The 26,354-nt window shown below is 40.3% G+C and overlaps 2 protein-coding genes across 7 annotated transcripts in view; one reads left to right on the plus strand and one right to left on the minus strand.

Moving 5' to 3' along the window:
* rxfp2l (relaxin family peptide receptor 2, like) overlaps positions 1 to 10,657 on the plus strand; it is a 69,745-nt gene extending 59,088 nt beyond the window's left edge. Inside the window, exons 16-18 of the mRNA XM_052105420.1 lie at positions 5,771 to 6,181; positions 7,303 to 7,515; positions 10,432 to 10,657. Of these exons, the coding sequence (XP_051961380.1) occupies positions 5,771 to 6,181; positions 7,303 to 7,515; positions 10,432 to 10,571 (764 nt within the window). The 3' untranslated portion in view covers positions 10,572 to 10,657. The remainder of the gene's footprint in view (positions 1 to 5,770; positions 6,182 to 7,302; positions 7,516 to 10,431) is intronic.
* Positions 10,658 to 13,548: 2,891 nt separating this feature from the next.
* The window catches only part of stard8 (StAR-related lipid transfer (START) domain containing 8), an 80,422-nt gene continuing 67,616 nt past the window's right edge, over positions 13,549 to 26,354 (minus strand). For all 6 annotated transcript variants that reach the window (XM_052105361.1, XM_052105356.1, XM_052105351.1 and 3 more), the window contains 8 exons: positions 23,853 to 24,012; positions 23,569 to 23,767; positions 23,208 to 23,418; positions 22,904 to 23,015; positions 22,511 to 22,732; positions 17,514 to 17,731; positions 17,068 to 17,244; positions 13,549 to 16,341 (listed from right to left, as the gene is read on the minus strand). In XM_052105361.1, the coding sequence (XP_051961321.1) occupies positions 16,224 to 16,341; positions 17,068 to 17,244; positions 17,514 to 17,731; positions 22,511 to 22,732; positions 22,904 to 23,015; positions 23,208 to 23,418; positions 23,569 to 23,767; positions 23,853 to 24,012 (1,417 nt within the window). In that variant the 3' untranslated portion in view covers positions 13,549 to 16,223. The remainder of the gene's footprint in view (positions 16,342 to 17,067; positions 17,245 to 17,513; positions 17,732 to 22,510; positions 22,733 to 22,903; positions 23,016 to 23,207; positions 23,419 to 23,568; positions 23,768 to 23,852; positions 24,013 to 26,354) is intronic.

Genomic DNA, 26,354 nt, shown 5'->3' on the forward strand with positions numbered 1-26,354 from the left:
ATTCATTTTCTACAGTTAGCAAGCTAATAATTTATCCTATTAAGACAACATATTCAGGATTAGTGTAAGGTAAGGTATGGTAAACAGATATGGTAACTGTATCTGTACTAACTGTATTTATGTGATCAGCTACAACAGAAATTAGCAACAGACCCTTCTGATCACCCTTACAAAAATTGAGAGTTCACTGCGAATTTGCCGCAAATTCAGCAGTGAAAATTTTCACTCATGAAAGAACACTGCGGCAAAGTTGCGACAAATTGTCAATTGTTGCCAAAGGTTTTCTGCAGGTTCACTAGTACTAGTTTTTAAATGTGAAGAGCTTTAAACTTCTGGCAAACATTTGCAGTGAATCACAAGTTCAATTGCATATGAAAAAGTTGTTTGTCAAATGAAGGAGTGTGAGTTCAGGGTCTAATATTTTGGGATGTTCAGAGATGTCAGACAAACAGGTTTAAAGGGTCATAGTTCCCTCTAACTGCAGCATCTACACACACACACACACACACACAATTATACAGCTAATTATAAACCAACACACAGCCTTGAAACTCAATGAATTATACATCTATGCACTATCATAAGCTTTTATTAAACATCAAAACACACGCACGCTTCCCCACATGCTGTGCAGATAAATAATTACAACAGATAGCATCTTTATGCACACACACACACACACACACATACCCAAAGAGAGCTTGTTGACTTCTATGCGACCTCACTGACAAATGATGCACAACAGCAACACAATGGATTCATACACCTGTGACATACACACACTTTGTTTTTTATCATAGTGGGGACTTCCTAGTACCTTCTTTTTTTTTTGTTTTTTACTGAGCTGAGGATATTTTCTATCCTCTTAACCAAACACTCACATAAATAACATGTTTACATTTTCATTAAGACTTTATTTAGAATGTTTATTAATCCATTTTCCTCATGTGGCCAATGGCTGGTACCCACAAATTACTAAAAACCTCACAAATTTCCATTTTTATTATCCATGTCGGCAAAGTAAGTAAAGGCAAAACCTGACCTATGCACATGACACTTTCATTCTATGACAGAGAACTTTTTGAAAAGGCTAAATCAGAGTGCAATCTCTAGAGCCGTTCACCTGGCTATCAGAGTCTAAGGAATAATCTGTCTCTGTGACTGAGAGAGATAGCAGATAGGGTGCTGAGTGTTGATGGATGGATGAACAGATGGCTGGATAGGTGTATTTTTTTTTTAACCCGCAAAGAGTTACAAAGACACTTTACTCTCTTAAATTATAAAAACCTACCACTCCCTCAGAAGAGAGACATGCAGGTAGAGGAAAGAGTTTGCAGTGTTTCTCTGTAGCATTTGAGTTTCCAATTGGGAGACATTGGATGGTATATGTTCTGCAGGAGCAATAGAGAGGGGGTTTATTGCTTTCTCTGTAGGATGCACATTATATTCACTTGCCTGACTACAGTGAGAGTAGAAAAACACACCACTATTGCTTACTGGCAAAAACCATTCACAGGCTGATATCGCACAGATTAATTAAATTAATTAAAATCAAGGAGGGCAGAGACATCTGTGAGGAAGGGAAGATTATTTGGAACAAGTTTAGTGAATGAGTGTGTGGGTGATTAAGTGGTTGTTAATTATTAGTTAAACCAGATCCCCAGCATGTTTCTGGGGCACAGAGGGAAAGAGAGAGAGAGAGAGAGAGAGAGAGAGAGAGAGAGAGAGAGAGAGAGACCTGACCACACACTACCAGAAATAAATATCCTTCTGAGACCCAGCAAAAGAAAACAAAAAAAAAAGATTTTGCAAATGTTTTAGCATCCATATACACTCACTAAGCCCTTTATATGTAACACTATGGTTCTAAAAAAGCTATGAATGTGGTCTTCTGCTATTGTAGCCCATCCACCTCAAGGTTCGATATGTTGTATATTCTGAGATACTGTTCAGCTCACTACAATTTTACAGAGTGGTTATCTGAGTTACTGCATCCTTTCTGTCAGCTCAAACCAGTCTGGCCATTCTCCATTGACCTGTCTCATCAACAACGCATTTCTGTCCACAGAACTGCCACTCACTGGATGTTTTTTTTTTATGGTGCCACAATTCTGAGTAAACCCCAGGAGATCAGCAGTTACAGAAATACTCAAACCAGCCCTTCTGGCACCAACAATCACGCCACGGTCGAAATCCCTGAGATAATTTTTTTTCGCCATTTAGATGGTTGATGTGAACGTTAACTTAAGTTCCTGACCTGTATCTGCATGATTTTATGCATTACACTGCTGCCACATGATCAGCTGGTTAGATAATCACATTAATTAGTAGGTGTACAGGTGTTCCTAATAAAGTGCTCAGTGAGTGTAGTGTTTGGTGCATGAGATTTTTTTTTTTTTTTTATGTTTTTGAAAAACACATTATTCACATTTTATTGCATGTTCTTTTAGAGGAAGTCAGCAACCAGTTATTAGGAAAATGAAGGAAAAACTTTCATCAGCCATTAATGTTTTAACTGATTAATTAACACTGATTTCATTAAAATGTTAAAAACATGGATATAAAAGGTGTTTTTAATGTACAATGATATACTGTAAATATGAATTACAGTACAAGGATGGAATAAAAGTGCTAATTCAGAGTGTTTCTCAGCACTTTAGCACAGAAATATCAACTTCCACTAAACATACATGAACCAATAGAGCATAGTGTTTTTGTATTGTATTTATTCCCAGTTTTATTTAACAGTTGTTGTAAACAGGAGCAAAAATATTCCTAACCTTTGACATTTGAGTGCATAAGTTTGTAAACCCCTGTTGTCTCACCCCTTGCAGAATTTATACAAATATAGCATAATAGATAAAATCTAATCTCACTTCGACGTTGTGTCCAAGAAGCGACAATAGGGGTCTCTCTTGAGAGCCTTTTGCATCTCTGATCTATGAGAAAAGGCCAATGAGAAATTGCCAGAAATTGGCCTTCGCGGCTGGATGATTGGTTCCACGGGTCTGCCGCGCCCCCTTCGGGCTGCTAACCCACCCCCTGCCGGGTGTGCGGAGCGAGGTAAGAGCTTCAAGTCTTCTCTCACCACCAGAGCCTTGGAACGCGTTTTTACTGCAAGTACGAAGATGCCAAATCCCTGCGCGTGGAAATCGTGATTTTCTTACTCAAAAACGCGATAGAGCCTGTCCCTCCAAACGAGATAAAGAAGGGTTTCTACAGCCCTTACTTCATCGTACCCAAAGAAAGGCGACGGCTTATGACTGATCTTGGACTTCCAAGTTTTCAACCGTGCTTTGCACAAACTCCCGTTCAAAATTCTCATGCAAAGACACATTCTAACTTGCGTCCGGCTTCTAGATTGGTTTGCAGGGGTTGACCTGAAGGACGCATACTTCCACATCTCAATATTGCCTCGACATAGACCCTTTCTAGGGTTTGCGTTCGATGGCCAGGCGCATCAGTACAAGGTCCTCCCCTTCGGCATGTCCCTGTCCCCTCGCGTCTTCACGAAGTTCGCAGAGGCTGCCCTTGCCCCGCTTCGGGAAGCAGGCATCCACATTCTCAACTATCTCAACGACTGGCTCATTCTGGCCCACTCCCGAGAGCTACTGTGCGCCCACAGGGACCAGGTGCTCAGGCACCTCAGCCATTTAGGGCTTCAGGTCAACTGGGAAAAGAGCAAGCTTGTTCAGGTTCAGAGCATCTCTTTTCTCAGCATGGAGTTAGACTCAGTCTCAGTGTCAGTGCTGAAATGCCTCACCACGTTCAGGCCGGGCACGGCGGTCCCCTTAAAACATTTCCAGAGGCTCCTGGGTCATATGGCATCCTCCGCGGCGGTCGCTCCGCTGGGGTTGATGCATATGAGATTCAAGTCCCGAGACGAGCATGGCACTGCGGCACACACCGTGTGTTCATCACCCCCCGCCTGCCGCCAAACTTTCAAACCCTGGACAGACCTCTGCTTTCTACGGACAGGAGTCCCCTTGCAGCAGGTGTCCCGACGCGTGACATGACTCGGTCAACAAATTGGGTTGGGGCACCGTGTGCAACGGGCACGCAGCCGCGGGCCGTTGGAAAGGGGCCCCGCTATGCTGGCACATCAACTGCCTAGAATTGTTGGCTGTACTTTTTTCCCTGCGGTGGTTTCACTTGCTAATTCAGGGCAAAAACGTCTTGATCCGATCAGACAGCACCACCACGGTAGCGTACATAAATCACCAAGGCGGCGTACGCTCACGTCACATGTCACAACTCGCCCGTCGTCTCCTCCTTTGAAGCCAGCAGCAACTCATGTCGCTGCGTGCCACTCACATCCCGGGCAACATCAACGTGGTAGTGGACGCGCTATCACGACAACGCTTGCCCAATGGAGAGTGGAGGTTTCATCCCCAGTCGGTCCAGCTGATTTGGGAACGGTTCGTCAAGGCTCAGGTAGAGCTGTTCGCTTCCCGAGAAACCTCCCACTGCCCGCTCTGGTACGCCCGAACAGAGGCTCCCCTCGGGGCAGACGCGCTGGCACACAGCTGGCCCGCGAGGTTGCGCAAGAACGCATTTCCCTAAGTGAGCCTGCTTGCAGAGGTGCTGTGCAAGTTCAGGGAGGATGAGGAACAAGTCATTCTAGTGGCTCCCTATTGGACCACTCAGACAGTGGAGGGAACGAGACGTTGTGTCCTTCCGGCCACATCGCTGAACCGAGCCACTGTTGTGGCCTAACCTCATTGTCAGCTCCTCAGAAAAATCCTGAACGAAACAGACGCATTTCCCTCCCTATATACCCGGGACGGGAGATGCAAATTCTGTCTGCAATTTCCCATTAGCCTTTTCTCATAGATCAGAGATGCAAAAGGCTCTCAAGAGAGACCCCTAGTGACACTTCTTCGACACAACGTCTCGTTCCCTCCATCAGGGAACGGAGGTTACATCCGTTACCTAAACATTTTCTTTAGTACAGCTACATAACATAGTATATTGACATATATCACAAAAGACAAAAAAAAATTAAAAAAAAGTTTACACTTATCATCCTGTTCAAAAGTTTACATTAACATGGTTTTTAATATGAGTGTTGCCTTCTTGAGCACCAAAGAATGCTTGCACCTTTTGTAATAGTTGTTCTGAGGGTCAAAAGCTGGATGGCAACATTATATTTAAAACTGGGAAACCAAAGAGCATAAAGTACCTTAAGAATTTTTTTAAGTTAAAGTAAAGTAAAAACGTTAAAAGTAATTACTTGCTTTGAGATATTTATTTACATGAAAAAAGATGAGTGAAATCAATCAAATACTACTGATATTATATCTAAAAAAAATACACATACTCTTTGCTTAAAAAAATTATAAATTGTACTGTGAGACATTTGTAAAACCTAGGACAGGACATTTTCATGGCCAAGTTCCCAAATATTTGGTATCTCCTAAAAGGCCAGCATGTGCTATTTAAAATACTTTATCTTTATAACTTTATAACTGTGGCATACAGTTAGTTTAGTCTACAGAGGACAAAAATGAATTGCTGGGTCTCAGGAGGACATGGCAGAAAGAAATGGAACATAACTGGCTGATATATTATGGATGGCTATATGGGCAAATGGATGGAAAATGGATGGATGAGTGAATGGATTGAAGATGAATGATAAATGAATGGATGGGTGGACAAAATAGATAGAAGATGAATGAAAGCTGGTTGGTTGGATGGAAGTTGCATGAATGGATGGATAGACAGATTGAAAATACAGTATGAATTAAGATCTTTGTTTTATTTCTGATAGGTGCAGACTGTCTGATGGGAGTGTACCTCCTTTTTATCGGTGCCTTTGACATCAAGTACTGTGGCGAGTACAACCGTCATGCTCAAATATGGATGGAGAGCCTGTCCTGCCAGCTGATTGGCTCTCTGGCCATGCTGTCCACGGAGGTATCTGTCATGATGTTGACCTACATGACTCTAGAGAAATACATGTGTATCGTCTTCCCGTTCCAGCATTACCGGGCCGGACGCAAACAGACACTCTGCTCCCTGACCTTCATCTGGCTGCTGGGATTCATCATTGCTATTATTCCCTTCTGGGATAAACAGACATTTGGGAATTTTTATGGCCGGAACGGAGTGTGTTTCCCTCTTCACTCTGACCAGACAGAGAAACCTGGTGCCAGATGCTATTCTACAGCAATCTTTCTTGGTAAGAGCAGAGGGCACTGGAGTGTGTACATTTTGTAGCATGTGTGTGTTTGTGGCATTCTCTGGAAGTGACTCAACTTTGAATTGGGTTTGTCAAGGATTATCTAGCAATTTTATTGCATTTCCCCAGAGATTCAACAGTGCTCTGTATCAAAAAGCCTTTTAATTTATCAAAGTAAACATAGTCAGAGAAAGATGCTGCCAATGTCGGAACAGCCAGCAGTCCGCCACTGAACTCTGCTGAATATTGACACAGCCATAAAGGCAAAGGGTGTATTAAAGAAATAGTTCACACAGAAATTAAAGTCATTATTAACTCATCCTTATGTTGTTCTGACCCCAAATTAGTTTCTTTTTGTCTGTGAAGCACAAAAGGAGATGTTAGGCAGAATGTCTGAGCTGTTCTTTCTCCATACAATGAAAGTAAATATGTCTTCTGAAGCCATATGATAGCTTTGTGTAAAGAACAGCCTGAAATGTATTCCCTTATTTACTGATAATCTAGTATAGTTATAATGATAACAATATGTGATAAACCTTCCAGAGGTCATAAAGTTAATGAATTCTTGTCTTCAATGAATAAATGCTGCTTGTACATGCATCGCGCAAGGTTTGACAACATCTCACGTGACCCTGATCGCGATTGCAATGCGACAAGTTTGAAAATACTTTACTGCAAATAACAGCAAATGAGATTTTGAAGCAACAGCAGAGAGGAAGATTATCAGTGAACAACAACTTAAATTTCAGTCTTCAGAATACCTTTCATTGTATGGACAAAACAATTCAGACTTTCTGTCATACATATTTTTTGGTGTTTCACAGAAGAAATAAAATAATACAGGTTGGAGCAACATGAGTGTGTCAATAATGACAAACATTTTTAGGTGAACTTTTCCTTTAGTGAAATGGCTGTTACTATATCCATTTTTGGTAATAAAACATCTTATATAATTTTAGAGACAAATAACTTTACACTTTGTTTTTATATTCGTTTTTGGGAATAAAACAGTATTTACAGTAGTTGGTACAGCCTAAACGTGAGTAAATCCACATGTATAAATTCTTCAACACTGTTAGCTTAATCTCAGATTATTGATGATTTGTGTGTGTTTGTTTTAGGTTTAAATCTGCTGGCCTTCGTGATCATTGTATTCTCCTATTCCAGTATGTTTTATTCTGTCCAGAAGACAGCAAAGACAGCACGTCAAACCGTATATGATCGAGAAGTCTCTATTGCAAAGCGATTTTTCTTCATTGTGTTCACTGATGCCATGTGCTGGATCCCCATCTTCCTCTTAAAGATCCTCTCACTGCTAAGAGTACAAATCGCAGGTAAACAAAATGTTGTGTGATCATAAACAGTATTACAGGCTAGTGTTTTTTACAGACAGAAGACATCGCAGGCAATTTTGAGTGTATGCCTAAATGTGTAATTGCTGTGGCTGTGCAACAGTAGTTAATGGGCTTAATGAGCCAGATCATTAATATTGTTCAAAAGTGAAATAAGAGCCATGCATTTCAAATCACCTGAGGTGATTTATCCCGGTCTAAATTTCAGTCAATAAAACTGCAATTGCCCTGGTGTGTTCTTGTAGCGCTCCAATGTCCCCTGAGAAAAGACCACCTATGGATCTATGTGTTCAGTGAATAAACCAGCAATTTTAGGATTACAAAGCTTTAGAATCAGAATTGATCTTTGCTTCAGAAGATATTGATTGTTCAACAGTCTGACAGTTGGGAAGCAAATTTTCACCTGCCCTTTGAGTTTTTCACATGACACAACAGCAGGGCTCAACAGCCATGGCGCCTTTAGCTGTACAGCTATACGCTGGATCCGGATGTACCATGAAAACGCTGACTGACCTGAGAAACATTCTCTCTCAAAATATTTAATCAATAATGATGTGTGTCCCATATTTCTGTTGGCTGTTCAGAACTAGCAATGCCCCGTTTGCGAATTAATCATTCTTTTGTTTCGGTTCTTTTCGTGGCTAAACAGGCTTACAAAACAGTCTAAATCGGTTTCCGTTTCAGTCTGATTTGTATGAACTGCTCTCTCATAAATCATTTGAAGCAGTTTCTAACTTGGCAAAACAGCTTAGGGCTACTGAAAAATACAAAGAACAAACAGCACTGGATGAAGTGGACATTTACCTACAATCAACTGAAATAAAAGGCTACCTTTTAGAGAGGTAACTTTTAAAAACTTCAACGAGTTTCATGTGAATAATGATCTGTTCACACAGAACATGTTTTTGCATCCACCCACGCTGCTTTTGAATTGTTTTCATGGAAATATTTGCTTTCGTTGTGCTGCATCTTGCCTTTTTAGCGTGATAAAGCATTTCCTTCCAATATCAAGAGATCATGGCAAATTATCCCGCAAATTCGCTACTGATTATTTTCACAAATGAGCTTTGCTGCAAACTTGTGGCAAATTGTTCATTGATGCCAAAGGTTTGTTCAGGTTCACCGCTACTGGTGAAGAGCTGCAAACTTCTGGCAAACATTTGCAGTTAATCACCAGCTCATTTGCATGTGAAAATAACGAGTGGCAAATTTGCAGCAAATATGTGGCAAGTTTTTGCGGCTAGTTTGCGAGAACTCTAGATTTTTTTTTTAAAGGATTTGTTCTGGGCCTCTTTTCCTAAAAGTTTCCTTAGTCTTAGTAAGTCTTAAAATCCATCTCAAGATTCATATTAGTTTTGCAGCCTGTTTCCCAAAGCCATCGTAACTTTAGAAAATGGTCATAGATTTAAGGGCGATATGGAATGGGGTCCTGTGTAGCTCAGCAAGTAAAGACGTTGACTACCACACCTGGAGTTGCAAGTTCAAACCCAGGGCTCCATGCTAAGTTACTCAATTCAGGCTTCCTAAGCATTCAATTGGGCTGGTTGCTAGGATGGGTTAACCTCCTTATGGTCACTATAATGTGGTTCGCTCTCGGCAGGGCAAGTGGTGAGTGGAGAAGGTACACAACTCCATTACTTGAGTGAAAGTACAGATACTACTGGTCAAATATTACTCCATTACAAGTGAAAGTTGTAAAGACAGATTTTAACTTAAGCAAAAGTACATAAGTACTTGATTTTAAATGTACTTAAGTATCAAAAGTAAATTTCCTTTTTTATGTCAACGCATTGTTTAATTATTGTTGCATTTTTGTGTGTAATACTTCCTCTGAAGCAACCTACTGAATACACTGACTAGCTTGTAGTATCTGTGGAATAAAGAGCTTTTAGAATGTTACAAAACCTATAGAAATTAAACAACTGAATTGACAAAAAAAATATTTTTTTTTATTTAACACTCCTACCCACCCCCACAAAAGCAGCATGGTATTGTTCTCACACAGCTCTGGCAGTGTGCACACATCTATGTGTATACATTCATCCACATCTGAATCAAGCAGACAGAGAAATTGCTGTAAATACAGACATGACCGTGCACTTTGGCTTTAAGTCCAGGACTAGAAAAGACTGTTTATGAAGCTGTTTCATACCTATAAATGATAACTGTTCTCTCTGGCTCAGCGGCAGCACCAACGCAGATTTGAATGATCTGGTATGATTTTTGTCAAAGGTTTAATAGACAGGCAAATCGTTATCATTTAGGAAAGAGATCATGTGGGTGTTTGAAACGAGATTGTGATCTTTTTATGATTTAATCGTGCAGCTCTTCACATAACTATAGTAATTATGCAAGGTAACAATACAAAATAAAAAAACTATAACATTTACAAGATATTAACTTATTTAACTCTTAAGCTCATTTACATTTGAATTCACACTTTTGCATGCTAACTAACATAATTCACAAATCTTTCCTATGAGTTAGCGATGTATCGACAAGGCTGTGGCAACTTGGTGGGCAGATCCATGAAAAAGTATTTGACCGACCATACTTCAAACTAAAACTTTAGCTCTAAAGCACAAATAATTTCAAGCTTTCACAAGAAATTGTAAGTTTGCATACCTCAATATGCAATATGCAATAATATATGTGATATGGTTTGTTTTAGGCAAACAAAGCAAACATTTAAAACAAAACAAATCTTTAACATTTTCAGAAAACTGGAACATATTTTCTATGTATGGCCATGGGTGCGCTGACCGCAGGGGAGGATCAGACATCGAACGACCACAAGTACAGATGAACTCTAATCAGCGAGAAGGTCTTGCAATTCTACTTGGACAATGTGGTTTAATCTGCACCCTCTCTTTCTCTCTCCCTCTGTCTCTCTTCAAGGTACCATTATTCTGTGGGTGGTGATATTTATCCTCCCTATAAACAGCGCCCTGAACCCCATCTTGTACACCATCACAACTAGCGCCTTTCAACAGAGACTCAAACAGTGTCTGAAATATCGCTGCCAAGAAACTAACTGATACACACACACTTTATGTATCTTCAGACATGCACACAAAGTAAGATTCCATGTGGACTAAAAAGTTAATAGATGATGGAATAATGACCAGAAGCACACTCAAGTCACACATACAGCTACAAGATGCTCTCATACCAAGTACATACTAATGAGGTCCATATCAGCCTGCAGGGCTAAGTGCAAAATTAGGGCACTTTAGACATGCATTAACCAGCAGGCCAACATAAACAATACACACTTACGTATGCAATCAATATGTACTACCAAGCCTTAAATGAAAATCCAGAAACTATGTACACACAAACTTGAGGAACTTTAAGTGCAATCTACACCTGGACCCACATATCTGGGTGCAGTTGTAGACAAACTCAGTGGCTGTCAGTGGAGGGAGCAGCAAATGGTTTGTATGGACCCAGCGGAAAGGGGATTGGAATCCTTCTGACAGATTTAATTGTGCTTTTGTTTGGTTGTATGGATGTGTTTGGAACACAGAGGAAGTGATGGTAGTTGCATAAAATCTGGATAGAAAATGTCCAGCAAAAGGGTATAAGTTTTGACAATGAATTGAAACTTTATGATAATTGTGGCAATTCCTCCCTGAAGAAATGGAAAGAGATACAGATTTTTATGGTGTTCACATTAGCACTGAATGGAAAATTTGTTCCTGATTATTTACACTACTTTCACTTGGTTGCTTTCATTTGTCAGATGTCTTCAATGAATGTACAATATAAATAATAGAAATTAATAAAGAATAATTATTTCATCATATTTCATTGTATCTACTTGATTTGCTCAGCAGAATAACAAACTGCACTAAACCTTTTGTATTTCCCATTGCTTTGACAGATTTAAACTCTTCGTTAAAGCTCAGGATAGACTTCATTACAAAAGGGCAGCTCAACTGAATAAAAGTGGTTTGTTCATCACATTGGACCCCACAGACTTAAAAAAATAAATAAAAAATTCCCCAAACCCTAATCTGTTTACCTCACAGCTCAAGGTTGGGCTTAATGGCTTATAGCAGCAGTAGAGACCCATTACGGTGGATTGACATGTTGGCTTGTTATGTGGGCTTGTTATTGCACAAACTTGGGTTAAGGGTTTTTCAAAGTCCCATGGACTGACTGACTTACAAGGCTTTGTTAAGCCAGCATTTCTAGTTTGTCTAGACAAACATTACTTTTCTAGTTTTATTAAAGCATCTGCATTAAAATCTTAGATTTCAGCTGTAACCATATTGATTGAGGTGTATCAATGACAGGTAATGCTACATTTGGTACAGTTACAAAATCCTGTTTCTGTGTCTCTCATCGATTCAGGTATTTTTTGGTCTAACAAACAGACCACCACAGAACATCTTTTACAACAGGCCTAAGATGTGGCCTCAGTGATATTTTCTATCACCAGCCCTGTCAGACAGTCTAATCAATACAACAGATGAGACTCTTTTTTTATATATTATATATATTAATATTGCAGTAAATTAAAACTAACCTCATCAGTGACCTCAGCATAAAACCTACATAATGCATTAATGCAACCTGCCACATCAAGTGACACAGATATTTTTTCAAAGGTAGTCGAATGAATCTATATTCTTTGCCTTTGTTACATTGTGATCTGTAGCAGATGATAAGAGAGAGAAGAGCAAGCACAAAAGGAATAGGAAATGAAATGCTCTAAAGAGCATGAAAGATTGTATTTTGAGCACACAAAAATGTTCTGCGCTTGCAAGATTATATTTTCAGCACACAAAAAAGGAATTTTGCTCATGTGTGAACTAAGTTTTGTAAAGCAATTTATCTTACTTATTTATACTTCAGATATATTTTACTCATAAGAATTTCTAGGGGTCTCAATAATAATGGAAAATGTGTTTGAGAAAAATATTAATTATTAGATTTTTCCCATTTCAATTATTTACTGAAAAGATCAAAAGGATAAACAAAAACATATTTTTCACAGACTTCTTTGCTCATATTTACCAAGGGTGACAATATTTTTGGCCACAAGCATACAAGCATGTATGTATGTATTTTCTATTCTGGCTTCTACTGCAGATATTGTTGACTTTTGTATGACAAATTGCTTGCCAAGATTCTCGTTTGTAAGTACCTTTGGATAAAAGCGTCTGCTAAATGACTAAATATAAATGTACATTTGTTGTTCATGAAAATCATGTCTGTGAAATTTCAAACTGACCAACAGCACTGAGCTTTTAACATTTTAAATATTTATAGATTGTTGCTAAGCAACCACAGTGCTGATCCATTCTATATTTGAAATATTAAATGTAGCCACAAAAATAACATGCATGCAATAATAGGTGACTTTTCACTATGAAACTGGACAAAATTATAACTGGAAAAATGATAGCTGCTTAAAAATATAGAACTAATAATAATAACCCACAAAAAAAAACAATAGCAAACTTTGCTGATTGGACCCCTAAAATGCCTCAATGAGCAGCTGAAACAAGCAAGTATTTAAGCCCAATCCATTGTCTAACTTATTTTCTGACCTGTTCAAAAACATTTCACTCTTAAAAACACTAAAAGGTGCTTGGAATATATCTGCCTTAAGGCCATCAGCACAGCATAATTGGCCAGTTTTAGACACTTTAATAATTAATGAGGAAAAAGGAGCACTTTATTTCCCCCCAAGAGATGACAGATCACAAGGAGTATTTAACTGAGAGAGGGCAAACTGTCAGCTCACAGACTGGGACTCAGAATCAGTATTATTTTTTTTATCAATCAAGTAAACAGACCAAATACAGTAGAGAAGCAGTTTCTCCATCACCTGGTCTAAAATACATGTTTGGCAACCGAACCCGTGACCTTACACAACTGCCGATGTGATTTAAATGGATTACTGCACACAGCAAGAGACCTCTTAGTTGAATTACACTGTTTTCAGCATAGAAAGAGTACGGGTTGTATGAAGACAGTGACAGAAACACAAGCTTTTTCCTGAAAAGCCCCTTTATTCTTATTGCACGGAAAGTGAAGTTGGCACAATACACATGAGTATGATTCAGATGAAACGAAAGATACAATCAAATCAATCAACATTGTTAAAGGAAACATATTCGGTAGTTTCAGATTACCTGAAGCTGTTTCTGGCACCTGTGTTTAACACTGAGTTATTGTTCATAAAGAAAGGACTTGCTAGAACAATACAATAAACATTAAGAGTAAATGGACCAGCGTTCTGTATATCAGAAGCACTTTGGAGTCCTGTGCATTGCTGAGTCACAGCACATAAAGCTATAACACTTTTGGAAACTAACATGTATACAAGCTTTTACAATACTATTAAATGTAAAATTACTGTTATACTTTAAATAAATAAAATATTGGTCTTACATAATGCCCTGGTGAACAGTACTGATTTAACGATAATCATATTTTAAGACGAACAGACAAAAAAAAAAAGTTTTTATCTAGTTGTTAAGAGGCACTTAGGAAGTTAGGACTTGAATGTAAACTGAAACAGTTTAGAATAACAATCAGAAAGAAAATCATCAAATTATATTACAAAAATGTTATTCTTTAAGGGATTCAAAATGCAAAGTGAAAAGTAAAGCTTTACTAAAAGACTTTTAAATATACAGTGGTGGCCAAAAATATTGGCACCCTTGGTAAATAGAGCAAAAGCGGCTGTGAGAAATTAATCTTTATTGTTTATCAAATTTCATTCAAAATATTCACTTCTGTCAAATATATGTGTGGCAAAATTATTGCCACCGTTTTATTCAATAGTTTGTGCAACATACCTTTGCCAAGATAACAGCTCTGAGTCTTCTCCTATAATACCTAATGAGGCAAGGGATCTGAGACCCTTCCTCCACACATAATCTCTACAGATCCTTCAAATTCAGAGGTCCACATGGTGGGCTCTCCTCTTCAGTTCACCCCTCATGTTTTCTATGGGGTATCAGGAGACTGGGATGGCCATGGCAGAACCTTGATTTTGTGGTCAGCGAACAATTTATTTGTTGATTTTGATGTGTGTTTTGGATCATTGTCTTGTTGGAAGATCCAACCAGGGCCCATTTTAAGCTTTCTGGCTGAGGCAGACAGGTTTGATTTTTTATTTGTTGGTATTTGGTAGAGTCCATGATGCCATGTATCTGAACAAGATGTCCAGGCCCCACAACGTTATAGAGATCCACCACCATATTTAACCATGGCCATGGTACCGTGGTACTTTTCCATATGGCTACCTCGCTGTGTGCGTCAAACCCATCTCTGGTGTTTCCTGCCAAAAAGCAGCAAACTTTTATTTTTGTTTTATCGGACCATAGAACCAAATCCCATTTGAAGTTCCAGTAGTGTCTGGCAACCTGAAGATGCTTGAATTTTTGATGAAACCCTCCCAAACAACTTGTGATGTAGGTGATGTCTGATGTTTTTGATTTTTTTGTTTTAGACTTTCTGACCACAAGACCCAACAAATTTTTCCAATTCTCCAGCTGTGATCCTTGGAGAATTTTTGGCAACTCCAACCATCCTCCTCACCAGGCTTGGAGACAATATAGACACAGGTCTTCTTCCAGGTCGATTCGTAAGATCTCCAGTTGATTGGAACTTCTTAATTATTGCCCTGATGGTGGAAATGGGTATTCTCAGTCACCGAGGTGTACTACATGTTTTTTAAATATGAATGGGAGTATATTTCAGATATATTTTACTCATAAGAATTTCTAGGGGTGCCAATAATTGTGCCACACATATTTTACAAAAATATTATTTTTTTGCAATTGTTTGATATCCATTATAGGATATATTTTTGTGAATATTTTGAATGAAAGCTCAAAAGGATAAACAATAAAGACACATTTTGCACAGCCTTCTTTGCTCATATTTACCAAGGATGCCAATAATTTTGGACACCACTGTAATTACCCATGGCTTACATGCAAACTTTAAGTTACAAAAACTTCACATCTGAAGCATGCCACATGAGTGCCATAAATAAATAATAAAAAGGGGTGGTAAAAAGAATGAAATAGTTTACAAAAAATAACCGGTGTAGAAAACCATCAGTCTGAATCAATTTGATGGTATTGGACTGATGATGCACAGAATTTAAAGTGCACAAGAAGCTGATCCAGTGTCTGCAAATAATGTAACAATTGTTTGGTAATTGGTTGCCCCTCTTAGCCAGCTGACTGATCATCAGTGCCACATGACAATTTCCTGTGCAAGTCAAAATGCAAAGAAATCTTTACATTTACCCTGAGAACAAATGGGGTGTCTGACAGACCACAATGGATTAGACAAACAATTTAAGTCACAACAGTTTAACACTGCTTAAACACATATAGATAATAAACATTTAAATATAACTCACACATACTATATAAGATTAAAATACAGAATTAACTATAAAAAATTGAGTTTTAGCTTTTTCACATTCATTCTCAATGACTGTCAAAACCTCTGCAAATGGGTCCTCTGCATACTCCACCTATTATTCTGCATAGTACTCTCTGCTCATTGTCATTCATTTTTTCACCCAGTTTTTCAAACTTGCACTGTCATTCTGGTCTTACACATGAACTTTCATACATTCTAATTTTCTCTCACTCTCTCTCTTACAATAACTCAAACTGGTCTGAGATTTTTCCTAGATGGGTTCTGATTCAGAGCTTTGTCTCAGGTCCATGTGCTGATAGAACAGGGAAAGAACTCCGTATTCTGGCAACCTCCATTGCACACAGGTGTCCGAATACTTTATTATACCAATCAGGAGAGCGCCCCCTGTGGGACAGATATAATTAGGTTAATATTCATTAATGTTCAGATTAATAACAGAAATGTAATTTTATACGTGTGCAGGCATATGCCAGTTGTTGTTGTTCAGTACATTTAGAAGAATAAAAATTTACATTTGCATGGAGCAATTTGCCTTATACACTTTCTACACCAGATGAGAGCAGTGCATCACATCAAAAGCAATAAAACCCATTATAATTACGGATGCTGTCTACACTGAAAGCTTCCATTGTAGTGCATTGCGTTGCGCCGACAGTAAATGTGTGTCCCGTTCCATTTTGCTCTGCACACACTGGTGCTACTACTGCCAAAAACACAAATAAACTGTTTACTTGTCCAGTGTAGACAGCCTCAAGCCGATGTGTCGCATCACTTTAACAGACACTTTAACAGTGATGCACAGGGTTCCAACAACTTCTCAGCAATCACTTTCCACTATTCCAAGACCTTTCCAAGACCTTTCCATTCATTTGAGGTTACTGAATAAGGCTTTTTAAAAAGCATTTGTACCAATTGCACTCACAAGGTAATTTAAAACTGAGCACAATTAAAAAATTGATATTGACTATAGAAAATTAGAATTCCATGACTTTTAGTATACACTTCAATGATTTTTCCAGTCCTGGAAATCACACTTTCAAAATTCCATAATTTCCATGACCGTGGGAACCCCGAATGTATCAAATCATCCATAGAAGCTGTGCACCTTACCGTAGATCAGCCCTGCAATAATGTGTTAACCGGGACCGCCCCGTTCCGCATGGCTCAATAAGAATGCGTGATGTCAGCAGCACGGCCCGTAACCCCGCCTCCAGATGCACATTATCGTGGTCAACAGAGGACGACACAAGAACACACACGCCCTTTGGAAGATCACTATACCACCGTCTGAAACACAATAAATCCTAAACTTAGATAACAAAACACACACAATTTTGCACAACACACACACATTTACTGAACAAACACATTTTACAAACTAATACCAAATTATACACTCTCTACATCCATACAGTAACCATTATTAAGCCAGTATTCTACACAACAGGCCACACCTTCTCTCTCCATCTGCGTGCAGTTATGGGTGTGGAGAAATAACGAGTGTTAAACATATTACAATACAAATTGTGGTGTGTGAGTATTTTGCATCTATGTACCTGAGAACTATGAAGTTTCTGCGAGGATGGGGAGCCATGCTGTCCGTGATGTAATGGAGGACCTCTGTGTTGTTCTCCAAAGTTTCAATGACTCGACTGTGCAGAAGATCTTCATCCCACAGGTGGCGCTCTCGCAAAACACGCTGCAGAACCACTGTAGGCAGGGCTTCTATCTCGACAGAAACACGCCATAGGCGCAAGGGGTGCCCTTCGCCTACCTGCAAACAACAAATCATAGCATGGTTTTGCTTTGGGCAAAATAGCTAACTAGAATAAAACAAAATTACCTATGGCTGAATCACTGCCATGCTGATAATAAGTACAACAGAACCCCTGCTAGTGTGTCATTACTTTCAAAAGGCAGTTTCATAAACAAGAACCTAATATTTATTGACTTACATGTTAGACACAATGTGGTCAGTTATTTTGTCTATTATTGTTCTGCTAAGGAAAATGGTTCCAAAAGAAGCAAAAGCAGGATAAATTGATGGATGTCCCTAAGCCATGCATAGACTGAGAGTCTGTCTGGAAAGCTGTAAACATAGATAAGTGGAGTGACACAAAAAGTGAAGAGTGCCTGAGGTCTTAATCTCACAAAAAAATAATAAAATAAAAAAACATTCAGACCAAAAGCAAGATCCTATAATGATTTTATTAAATTATTAATATAACGATGTTTGAGGGAATTACATTTAATACCTTTTAAGACCTTTTAAATGTAAGCAAATTGCAAAGTTTGTTGTAAAATAAAACATGCATAAGGTCAGCATACAGCAGGGTTTTTACGAGGGAATATTGCTAAACACACATCACCAGTGTAATCAGTTAAACTGTATGAGTGGTAATTACAGCAAGGCAAAATAGGTCAAAACAAATCACATCCTTCTGATAATATTGGATGTATATTTTTATGTTTATATACTTGCTCTGCAAGGGCTAAAAAGGTGTTTATTAGAGCAACCAATGTTTGAACAAAACAATTATTGCAAAGTAGATAAAATGTTTTAAGAATACAGTTAAAACCTACTTAAAAATAATTGAGGTATGTTTTTTCACTTATGAACACATGGAAGAATAATATATGGTCACATTTCTTAAAAGGAATATTCCGCATTCACTACAAGTTCAGCTCAATTGACAGCATTTGTGGAATATTGTTAATTACTACAAAAGAGTACAGTTAGATTCTTTTTCATAAAAAAGGCCAAAATTCAGGTTCAGTGAGGCACTTACAAACAAAATGATTGGGGTCAATTTTTGGAGGGTTTAAAAGGAGGAAATGTGAAGCTTATAATTTTATAAAAGCACTCAAATTAATTCTTCAGTTAAAACTCATGTATTATTTGAGCTGTAAAGTCGTATAAATTGTCATTTTTACCAGTCATTTACGTCATCATGGCAACAAAGTTGTAAAATTGGCTATAACTTGACACAGAAAAGGTTGCTAAGCGATTTGATAACACTAAAATCATATTAATACACATTTTGTTTGTGTCTTGTGTAGGGTTGCAGTGGTATACCGGTTTCACGGTATACCACGGTTTGAAAATTGACGGTTATCATACCATGTACATTTGCTTATCTACGGTATTGAGAAAATAATTAAACCGCATGGAGAATCTTACATGCGCATCTTCTTTCCTCCTTGTCTGCCTGACTCGTCAACTTGCGTCTCACACACAGACACACACACACACACACACACACGCGTACGCAGCGGAGAAAATGTCTGAGAGAAGCGAGGCGAGGGAGTCTGACATGAGTGTGTGTGAGTTAAAGCAGCGTTTGTCAACTAGTCTATTCGGACTGGATCACGGACAGCAGGGAAAGAACAATGGTTCTCCCATTGAAGATATTTCGGCGGCCGCCCAAGTGATCAACTATTTAGGACATAAATCTATTTAATGATAATCTGGCAAACAGCTAAGCAGACATGGGCAACATACGGCCCGTGGTCCGGATCAGGCCCTCCACATGGTTTAATATGTCCCGCGGCTCATTTATCATAAAAGCGTTTTTTTTTATTGAATAATTCAGTTAACTTGCACTGGGAACTAACGCGTCTCCACAAGCATTTAACATGATCAGGGTTGCCAGATAAGAGACGCAACACCCCCAGTTTTATACTTGCACAAATTGGAAATATTTCAGCCTAATGTTATACTTATTTTGTGCGATCTGGCAACCATGCACGTCTCGCTTTCCCCTTTGAACAAACTTAGCAATCTCCATCCATCCATCCATCTTCAACCGCTTATCCGAAGTCGGGTCGCGGGGGCAGCTGCTCCAGCAGGGGGCCCCAAACTTCCCTATCCCGAGCCACATTAACCAACTCTGACTGGGGGACCCCGAGGCGTTCCCAGGCCAGTGTGGAGATGTAATCTCTCCACCTAGTCCTGGGTCTTCCCGAGGCCTCCTCCCAGCTGGGCGTGCCTGAAACACCTCCCTAGGGAGGCTGGCCAGGGGCATCCTTACCAGATGCCCAAACCACCTCAACTGACTCCTTTCAATGCAAAGGAGCAGCAGCTCTACTCCGAGCTCCTCACGGATGACTGAGCTCCTCACCCTATCTCTAAGGGAGAAGCCCGCCACCCTTCTGAGGAAGCCCATTTCGGCCGCTTGTACTCGCGACCTAGTTCTTTCGGTCATGACCCAACCTTCATGACCATAGGTGAGGGTAGGAACAAAAATTGACCGGTAGATCGAGAGCTTTGCCTTTCGGCTCAGCTCTCTTTTCGTGACTAACGGTGCGATAGAGCGAGTGCAATACCGCCCCGCTGCCCCGATTCTCCGGCCAACCTCCCGCTCCATTGTCCCTCACTCGTGAACAAGACCCCGAGGTACTTGAACTCCTTCACTTGGGGCAAAACCTCATTCCCTACCTGGAGTACGCACTCCATCGGTTTCCTGCTGAGAACCATGGCCTCAGATTTAGAGGTGCTAATCCTCATCCCAGCTGCTTCACACTCGACTGCCAAGCGATCCAGTGAGAGCTGAAGGTCACGGACCGATGATGACATGAAGACAACATCATCTGCAAAAGCAGTGATGAGATCCCCAGCCCACCGAACCGCACACCTTCCCCACCCGACTACGCCTCGATATCCTGTCCATGAATATCACAAACAGGATTGGTGACAAAGCGCAGCCTTGGCGGAGACCAACCCCACATGGAATGAACTTCGACTTCGTGCCGAGGACCCGGACACAGCTCTCGCTTTGGACGTACAGGGATTGGATCAGCCCTAAGAAGGGATCCCCCACCCCGTACTCCCGCAGCACCTCCCACAGTATCTCCGGGGGACCCGGTCATACGCCTTCTCCAGATCCACAAAACACATGTAGACCGGATGGGCATACTCCCAGGCCCCCTCCAGGATCCTTGCAGAGTAAAGATCTGGTCCGTCGTTCCATGGCCAGGACGAAAACCGCATTGTTCCTCTTCAATCTGAGGTTCGACAATCGGCCGAACCCTCCTCTCCAGCACCTTGGAGTAAACTTTACCAGGGAGGCTGAGAAGTGTGATACCCCTGTAGTTGGCACACACTCTCTGATCCCCCTTTTGAAGAGGGGAACCACCACCCCGTTCTGCCACTCCTTAGGCACTGTCCCAGATTTCCACGCAATGTTGAAGAGGCGTGTCATCCATGACACCCCCTCCACATCCAAAGCTTTCAGCATTTCTGGTCGGATCTCATCAATCCCGGGGCTTTGCCACTGCGGAGTTGTTTGACTACCTCAGTGACCTCCCCAGGGAAATAGAATCTGATCCCCCATCATCCTCCGGCTCTGCCTCTACCATAGAGGCGTGTTGGGATTTAGGAGTTCTTCAAAGTGTTCCTTCCACGCCCAATAACCTCCTCAGTTGAGGTCAACAGCGTCCCATCTTTGCTGTATACAGCTTGAATGGTTCCCCGTTTCCCCCTCCTAAGGTGGCGGACGGTTTTCCAGAAGCACTTTGGTGCGGACCGAAAGTCCTTCTCCATGGCTTCTCCGAACTTTTCCCACACCCACTGCTTTGCCTCCCTCACGGCCGAGGCCGCAGCCCTTCGGGCCTGTCGGTACCTCGCAACTGCCTCCGGAGACCTCCGGGACAACAAATCCCGGAAGGCCTCTTTCTTCAGTCGGACGGCTTCCTGACCACCAGTGTCCACCACGGTGTTCGAGGATTACCACCCCTTGCGGCACCTAAAACCTTGAGGCCGCAGCTTTCCACCGCGGCTCGGCAATGGAAGCTTTGAACATTGCCCACTCGGTTCAATGTCCCCAACCTCCGCGGGGATGCCTGAAAAGCTCCGCCGGAGGTGTGAGTTGAAGATCTCGCGGACAGGGATCTCCTCCAAACGTTCCCAGTTCACCCGCACTACTCGCTTGGGCTTCCCAGGTCTGTCCAGAGTCTTTCCCCACCCCCTGACCCAACTCACCACCAGATGGTGATCGGTTGACAGCTCTGCCCCTCTCTTTACCCGAGTGTCCAAAACATATGGCCTCGGATCCGACGACACGATTACAAAATCGATCATCGACCTTCGGCCTAGGGTGCTCTGGTGACACGTACACTTATGAGCATCCTTATGTTCAAACATGGTGTTTGTTATAGATAATCCATGACTAGCACAGAAGTCTAATAACAAACATCCACTTGAGTTCAGATCAGGGAGGCCGTTCCTCCCAATCACGCCTTAGATTGCAAAAATTTAGCAATCTGTAGTGCAATATTCTGCTCAAGGAAAAGAGTTATACGGCTACTCTGTGTCCATTCTTGAGGCTGCTTGTGATGTTTGGTGCTACTAATTTTGCAGATAAACCTTCTCAGTTATTAAATTAAATATAAAAGTAGATCTCGGCATCAATTACAAATAAAAATGACTTAAAAATGTCTTATTCAAGTTATGGACATATACAGTAGCTTACATCAGCAAATGTTTGCTAATTTTCATTTGTGTTTTACAGCCTTTGCAAAGTACATAATCCGATGAGATTATGAGAACCCCTACCTTTTTATACGCCAGTTCAGTGTTATTGGGTCCGTGGGCATGGTGCCAGCCCTTACTCCGCTCGGAAGCCTCTCTGAGAAGACACTGGATGTTGTCTTCCAAATAAACCCGATAATCCACAGGTTCGCCCAGAGTGTTGACCCCGAGCCCATGCAGAGGCAGCGGCTGGGCATCAGCCGCCACATAAGAATTCGTTGACTGCAGCATCATTTCATGAGGGATCTGTACAAAGAATCATAGGGACAGAAAACTGGTCAAACTTGTCAGGCACGGATGAGACATATAAGATGTTAGATGATTGATGATTTTGCCTACAGTGCATGTATACACTGAAATATGGATACATAGACATGTAAGCACATATCAGAAAATAAAATAAATATGTGTGTCCACCTGAAACAGCTTTTTGCATTCTGTGACCATATGACTAAGGCATTGCGTGGCAGCCATGTTCTCACTCAGGTCCTTGTGGTCTGGCTTGGCTACACTTTTCCTGCTCATGAGCCTAGAAACAAATGGAAATGAAGATAACAATCTATAGAAGAGAAAAGACATAACTAGCCAAGAAAACAAACACTTTTTCCAAGCAAATTACATTTGGCACAACATTTTCTGATGATCACTTTGGACTATTTCTTCTTTTCTTATTATCTTGACATGAGTACAAACATACACACACACACACATTTTCACATACCTTGGCGAAGCTCCATCTTTCTTGGAGGCGTTCAGGTGCAGTATGGAGGGGGCAAGACAGACAGCCAGACTATCTGCAGTCATCTGGTTCTCCTGCGCAGATGCAATGTCACTGAGGAAATACAGCAGCGTCTGCAAAACCTCTCTGTTCTCATCAGGTAGCAGAATCACGGCTGCCTGCACGGCCTGTAAACGCTGTTCCAGTGGAACGACTACACATACAAACACACAAGGCGAGAGAGCTGTAGAGCTAACGGATGTAATTGTGTGTTTGGCACATTAAAAGTTGTAAAATTTCCAAGTGTGTGTGTGTGTGTGTGTGTGTGTGTGTGTGTGTGTGTGTGTGTGTGTGTGTGTCTCACACTGGTAAATATGCAAGAAGGTGTCTGTAAGTTTGGAGGTGAGCACGGGTTCAGGTAGATCCCTAAAGTACTGTTTAATCAGGTCAGCCACATCGTAAGCTGATTGGCCCTGGTAGGTCACATGATCAGGGGAATTCTCATTGAGCTGCCGGAGAGTCTGGATGCGGGATTTAACCCCAGATTTCCGGAATAATCCCACCTGAAAGAAAGAAGCAGAGGTAAGAAACTATAAAAGTCTGTGTGGGTTCAAATAAACAAGCATGTGTGTGTTTATACATATGGACCTTTTCCAGACACTGGCTGCGTAGGTATCTCATTGCCTGCTGGATGCTTTGTGGGAGGGGCTGACCAGTTCGCTGGACGTTTACAAATGGCGGAACCCCAAACACGTGTTTATCTTTGTAATCTGGAACTTTGGACCGCTTCATAAACTTCGGAACCACCCTAACCAATCAGAGAGAAAATAAAATAAATGAAACATTATTTTGTGCAATCACATCAATTCTAGGCATGCAATGATAACTGGCCAGGCACAAGAGACCAGACATATATGAACAAATATATGCTGAAATTAGAACACATCCAATCAGTTGTTTGCTCTTATTTTAACTTATGTTGAAGTGCTGTTGTACCCAAAATTGAAAATTCTCTCATCATTTACTCAATTAATCAATTTATTCTGCTGAACACAAATTAAGATTTAAGAATATTTCAGCTCTATAGGTTCTCACAATGCAAGTGAATGGTGGCCAAAACTTTGAAGCTCAAAAAGCACATAAAGGCAGCATAAAAATAATCAGTTTTACTCAAGTTGTTAAATCCATATCTTCAGAAGCAATATGATAGGTGTGTGTGTGAGAAACAGATCAATATGAAAGTCCTTTTTTACTATCAATCTTCAATTTTACTTTCACATTCTTATTTTGTTTTTGATGATTTACGTTCTTCAGCATATCATTACTATGACGAGGAGGAGTGCGGGCCGGGCCGTGATTGTGCACGGCCGGCCCCCAACCGGGCTAATCAGCCGAGGAGTGGGATAAGGCTGAGCCGGATGTGGAAATTCGACAGAGACAGAGCCACATGCAGCTGCCGTGTGTGTTTATATTTGTGTCTTTTTATGTTTTCATTAAACATTATTTTGACAGTTCAGCTGGTTCCGGCCTCCTCCTTGCCCATTTTAAACCCTGTTACATTGTTCCGAAACCCAGGAACAATTCCCTATTGGACAGGAAGGAGAATTTAAGCCCAAAGTATACTTCAGTCATACAGGACACATGACGCAAATCTCATCATCAGCAGAGTGCATGAGCACTGAACGCGCGCAGCCCGATTTTTGAACATGCAGAATGCACATGCGCCTGAAATTATTTACACTAATTAGAGGGTCCACAAGGTGGGAACACTTATATTTGAGACATTGCTGTCATGAAGAAGCGATAGTATAAGATGCAATTGCCACTAAACATCAGGAGATGAAGGTAAAAACAACAACAGTGGATGTGTGCAAGTCAAGAGTGTGTGTGTGTGTGTGTGTGTGTGTGTGTGTGTGTGTGTATTTATCACTTTGTGGGTACCAAATGTCCCCATAAGGATAGTAAAACCCGAAATGTTTGACCTTGTGGGGACATTTTGTCCATCCCCATGAGGAAAACAGCTTATAAATCATACTAAATTATGTTTTTTTGAAAATGTAAAAATGCAGAATGTTTTCTGTGAGGGTTAGGTTTAGGGGTAGGGTTAGGTTTAGGGGATAGAATATAAAGTTTGTACAGTATAAAAACCATTATGTCTATGCAAAGTCCCTATAAAACATGGAAACACAATATGTGTGTGTGTGTGTGTGTGTGTGTGTGTGTGTGTGTGTGTGTGTGTGTGTGTGTGTGTGTGTGAAGAGGACTGGTGATACATGCATTTGTATAACTCGACTCTGAAGGAATATAAAGACATCTTTATAAACTCCTGAAGAGAAAGTCTGGTGTATTATAGCAGATGTAACACGCATGCACAAAATCACCTATTTATGTATTTATTTAATACTTTGACAAGCTTGCGTTCAACTGTACACAGAGGTTGAGCATTTGCATCAAAATTTAAGTTTACCTAGGGCTATATAGTAAAAAATTATTTAAATACTGATCGATAAATTGATCAATAGATTTAAACACTGGAGTCTTATGGATTACTCTTATGCTGCATTTATGTGCTTTTTGGAGCTTTAAAAGTTCTGGTCACCTTTCACTTGGATTGTGAGGACCTAAAGAGCTGAAATATACTTTTAAAAATCTTTATGCGTGTTCAAAAGAAGAAATTCCTACATATTTGAGATGGCATGAGGGTGATTAAATCATAAGAGAATAAAAGAATAATATAAAAAATAAAAGAAAAATATTTGGGTGAACTTTCCTTTTAATATCACAGGTAATCAGAGCAGCTTTCACAACAGCAAGAGTACAAGTGTGATTTTGCTTTTATACAACAGTTTATAAACAAGACGTTCATATTAAGTAATTGACATTTTTGACACAATATGGCCATTATTTTGTCTATTTAATGAAAATAAGTTCCACACCAAGCAAAAGCAGGATCAAACCTTGCACGAACTGACAGCCTGTCTCAAACACAATGAACATAACAAGCTAAGTGATAAAAAAAAAAAAAATCCCAATGCTGTTACAGTATGCTACATCTCAGCACTCTTGAAGCGCTGCTTGTCCACTCAGACCTACGATCTAAACTGACCGTTGTATAATTATGAATATACGTCAGTTCACATATATGTACTT

The sequence above is a fragment of the Xyrauchen texanus genome, chromosome 3, assembly GCF_025860055.1.
Source record: "Xyrauchen texanus isolate HMW12.3.18 chromosome 3, RBS_HiC_50CHRs, whole genome shotgun sequence".
Taxonomy (NCBI): domain Eukaryota; kingdom Metazoa; phylum Chordata; class Actinopteri; order Cypriniformes; family Catostomidae; genus Xyrauchen; species Xyrauchen texanus.